The sequence below is a fragment of the Olea europaea genome, unplaced genomic scaffold, assembly GCF_002742605.1.
Source record: "Olea europaea var. sylvestris unplaced genomic scaffold, O_europaea_v1 scaffold505, whole genome shotgun sequence".
NCBI classification, from domain to species: domain Eukaryota; kingdom Viridiplantae; phylum Streptophyta; class Magnoliopsida; order Lamiales; family Oleaceae; genus Olea; species Olea europaea.
This window is the reverse complement of record NW_019263365.1, coordinates 411,873-415,991: the sequence shown is the minus strand read 5'-3', so window position 1 is coordinate 415,991 and position 4,119 is coordinate 411,873. Positions and strand designations below refer to the sequence as shown.

The window sequence follows — 4,119 nt, the reverse complement described above, 5'->3', positions numbered from 1 at the left end:
ACAGTATCGTTAGCTTTAGGATTTTCTTCTATTTAACTCCTGCATCCACTAGCACGACAGGCTGTTAAAGTTCATCTATTTGCCCCAATCTTCCCGCCATTTACAGTTTCCATTTTCAATCTCACTACAAAATTAGGGGGAAAACCAAATTGTTGACGAAATGGGTCCCCTGATATTCAATAACCCAATCATGATTAACCCAATTTTTAGGAAAACTAGCAAGTTTAAAATTGGAGAAATTGGTACCCCGTTCCTTAAATTTCAGTTTAGCTGCTTTCAGCAATGTCAAGGTCGATTTGCCGCAATTCCAACTAGGTTTGCTTACTCTAGTCCACAGCGCAATGGCAGTGAAAATCCACAGAATTCTCTTCAAGACCTTAGGGTTCCAAACCATTGGTGTGACCCCTCCAAAGCGTCAGAGGTATTTCTTTTTCTTTTGAGTTCACCATTGCAATTTTTTATTTGAACAAGGCTATGTTAATTATGGCACTGTATTTGTAGTTAAAGCAGTGACAACATTAATTGATTCTTAGTTTCTAGTACTGTTAATGTTATTGATAATGGTTAAAAAATTATTAAATTGTCGTTGGACTTTGAGCAAAATTGTAAAATTTTGTTTGAAGTTGACAAGCGTTGCCATTATATTTAACTAGGTAAGATTAATCGAAAGAGTTGTGTGGTAAAATTTGATAGTTGTCCTGGTTAGTTCTGTTTTGTACAACTTACTGATTTGACGTAGTGGTGCCATAAACTGAATAGAGTTGCAAAAAGGAAAAAGAAAAGATTCTTGTACTTGAATCCGATTTTATTAATTGTAAGATTTTATCAAATTCTTGATTAAGTTCGTCTTTGTAATAGAGTAGTGGCTACATACAGTTGGTTGAAATGTGTTTTAAATTAGCATTCAGTAAACAAATAAGCTTACCTACTAATTATTATCCATTTGAAGATAAAGGAGCAATGTTTAATTTATTACGACAGTACTAAAATTCTTTTGTTATTACCTTGTTTTAAAATGTTATTCTCGGTTAAATCAACCCTCGCCCTGGGCTTACATTCCTGGCTTGCACTTACCCTTGGCTAAATAAGACATTTAAGGGAAAAATTCATGAGATGGCTATTTCCCACTTAGACCTTTAAACCATGATGCTTTTTGTAAAAAATATTCTCCTGAACTTTTCCCTTTCATGCCTTGGAAGGAAAAAGTGAAAAATGTAATATATAGGTTTATAAGGGTGTCTTTGATTTTAATACGGTCAACTTCATAATTGGTTAAAAAATTTTCTTTTATGCATAAACCCCAAAATCATTCTGTGTAATGTATGGTTGTGTATTTTTGGATTTGATGAATAAAAATTGTAATAAAAGAGGGTTTATAAGGGAGTAACGATTTGAAAGTTATGGATTTAAGCTTTGTTATGACTATTAAAACTGATCTTTAGATACTTAGTAATCTTTCAAAGCGAACCCTGATTTTCGCCGAGTTAATTATGAGGCTTGGCGATACCCCTTTGGATGTCTTTTGCTATGTTGAAACCCCATAGTCTTTTGGTGGAAAAAATAACCGTAAGAAGCACTTTATCTCGCATGAAATTTTGAATTCATTTATTTGAACAAAATTAAAGAAAGATGCTATGTGCTCCGTCCAGTTGGATCATCTTCGAGTCAATTGAAATAAGTAGCGAACCGACTTTGGGTCCAGTTGTGGTGATGCCCCCACTGGATTTGGGATAAGAAAAATATGTGCATACCAAGTCCTACTTGATGCCTTTTGTTGAGTTTTGGTGGGAGATATGTGTTAGGACTTGAGAACTCAAAATGACAGGTATATGTATAAACAATCAGGCATATTTTAATAAATGGACTTATTCATCTTTATATGTATGATAATTCACTTTATTATTTTCTTCATTTCATTGTCTTTTGTTCCTGTCTTCGAATTTTTAATAAAGAAAGAGTTTCTTACAGATTATCGAAAGATTCGTTAGAATGTGACCCAACTAGAATTTTTAGTGAAAATGATCTTTTCGGGAGATAGAGAAAGATAAAAAACTATATATCTATCTTTTCTCTATTTGATTATATATATAAGACATAAGACGAAATTCATTTTGTTTGCCTAATTTCATGAAAGGAAGAATTCACTCTTTTATCTTGTTGATAGAGACTTATTAATTAGTAATCGGGACTCTAGGTACAAAAAAGAGTTATCCGCAACTTTTTATTCTTTCTACAATTAGATCTTAGGTCATCAAAGAAAACTCCATTCTTATTTACTTTGATTCTTATAAACTAACTACTTGTTTGCTACAAATAAACATATTGAAATTTGTGTGCTCTACTTGATTGAATTTTAATTCAAAGGAAAGAATGCGTGGAGCTTGAATAACTCACTCAAAACGCTTTTTAAAGGATTACAAGGTACAATTAGGTCAAATAAGCCTTTTTGGAGTAATAAGATTAATAATGTGCCATGTGATAATTAGGGATGGCAAAAAAATTAGTTACACCCGATACCCACAGCCCCCACCTTGAATGGGGCAGGAATTCTCCATTCAATCGGGTACATGAGGTGGTTGTTGCCCCAAGGTAAGGGCGAGGCGGGTATGGGGAACATAGTCCCCGCCTCTTTTAAAATTATTTTCAAGATACAAGTCAAAATACAAAAACAAAAGCAAAAAATTTCAACATAAAAAAATTAGTCCCTCATGAAACTCAAAAGAGTCAAACAGTGGCTATATCATCATCTTCAAGCTAACACGACTACGGTGGAAGAGTACACAAGTGGTGGTAGGCTGTTGCAATTGAATTCTTCTATGTGACTGTGAACTACAAGGAACAAATTTTTTAGAAACTAAACAACAGATGTATTGACTGATGCATTTTATATAAACTAATATGGAACAAAAATTTGTTGCCAGAAGATTTTTCTTGGAGCTGCGAGCTGTAGGTATTGATTAAAGTATTAATTAGGGGTTGTATGGATATTCTTTGGCTGTGGGTAGAGTTCATTGATATATGTGGGCCGGGTGTAAATGGCTATTTGTATGGGGCTTTACGAGTTGTGGGTCTGTTATATGGATTTTGGGTTTGAGACTTGGGACTAATTGACAACGTGTAGGGTTTGTGGTTTATGGGGCCGGTAATTTGAGGTAAAGTGTTAGGTTTTAGAGATAGTGGGCTAGTATTTAATGGGCTTGAGGTTATTATTTGATGTTTGGGCTTTAGGTGAATTGTTTTTGTTGGAGTTGTATTGGACGGTTGAACAATGGGTATTGGCTTGGGTTAACAAGGACTTTATGGAACAATAGAAAAGGTGGAAATTACACATAGGGCTGTTTTTAAACTTCGTATTTCATAAATAAGATTTTAAGTTTCATGAAATTCAGGTTATAGTTATTATTTAACATTTATTAAATAAATATATTATTAATAATTAAATACTTCATCTCTCTCTCCGCTTTAATTCAACACCACATACTAAGCCTATTTCTCCACCTTTAATCGGACGCCGCACCGCCTAATTCCTAATTCTCCACACTGTAATTGCTGTTATTGCAATGAAGCAGTGATGCCGCACAGCCTAATTCTCCACACTCTCTAATCGTCGTTGCTGTAATGAAGTAATTACGCTGCACAGTTGCTCTTGGTGGCGCTTCGCTACGCGAAGCAACGACACCATTAAATATCAAGGGGCTCGGTGCAGTTCAGGAGGGGATGTTGGATATGATATGGATCGCCTAGATGGTGCTTATGTCACCACTTTAGACAATTACGTTGCAACCCTTGACAAAGTGCTTGTACCTATTGGTTTTCTAAGCGATGGACGACAGACCATACTGTGTGTCAATTGGAGCATTGATTTGCTGGATCATAGCGGAGTAGCATTGGTTTTCCCCATGGCGTATGTGTGGTAGCAGACGTTTATTTTTGTAGTTTGTTCTGTTTGTACTAAAATTTGTTTTGACTGATGTAGATTTAGGGTTTAGATGTTGAGAGATTTGGTGAATTGGATTTGGATCTAGGATTTTTATTGGTGGTGGTAGTGGAGTGGTTGTGGCGATAGAGTGGTCGTTGGTGAGATGGTGGTGATGTTGGTGGTGGTCGTGCTAGTGGCGA

General features: G+C 35.3%; 1 protein-coding gene across 1 annotated transcript in view; it reads left to right on the top strand.

The window, feature by feature from the left end:
- Window positions 1-4,119, top strand: part of LOC111388556 — a 7,824-nt gene continuing 3,705 nt past the window's right edge. Inside the window, exon 1 of the mRNA XM_023013309.1 lies at window positions 1-421. Within this exon, the coding sequence (XP_022869077.1) occupies window positions 161-421 (261 nt within the window). The 5' untranslated portion in view covers window positions 1-160. The remainder of the gene's footprint in view (window positions 422-4,119) is intronic.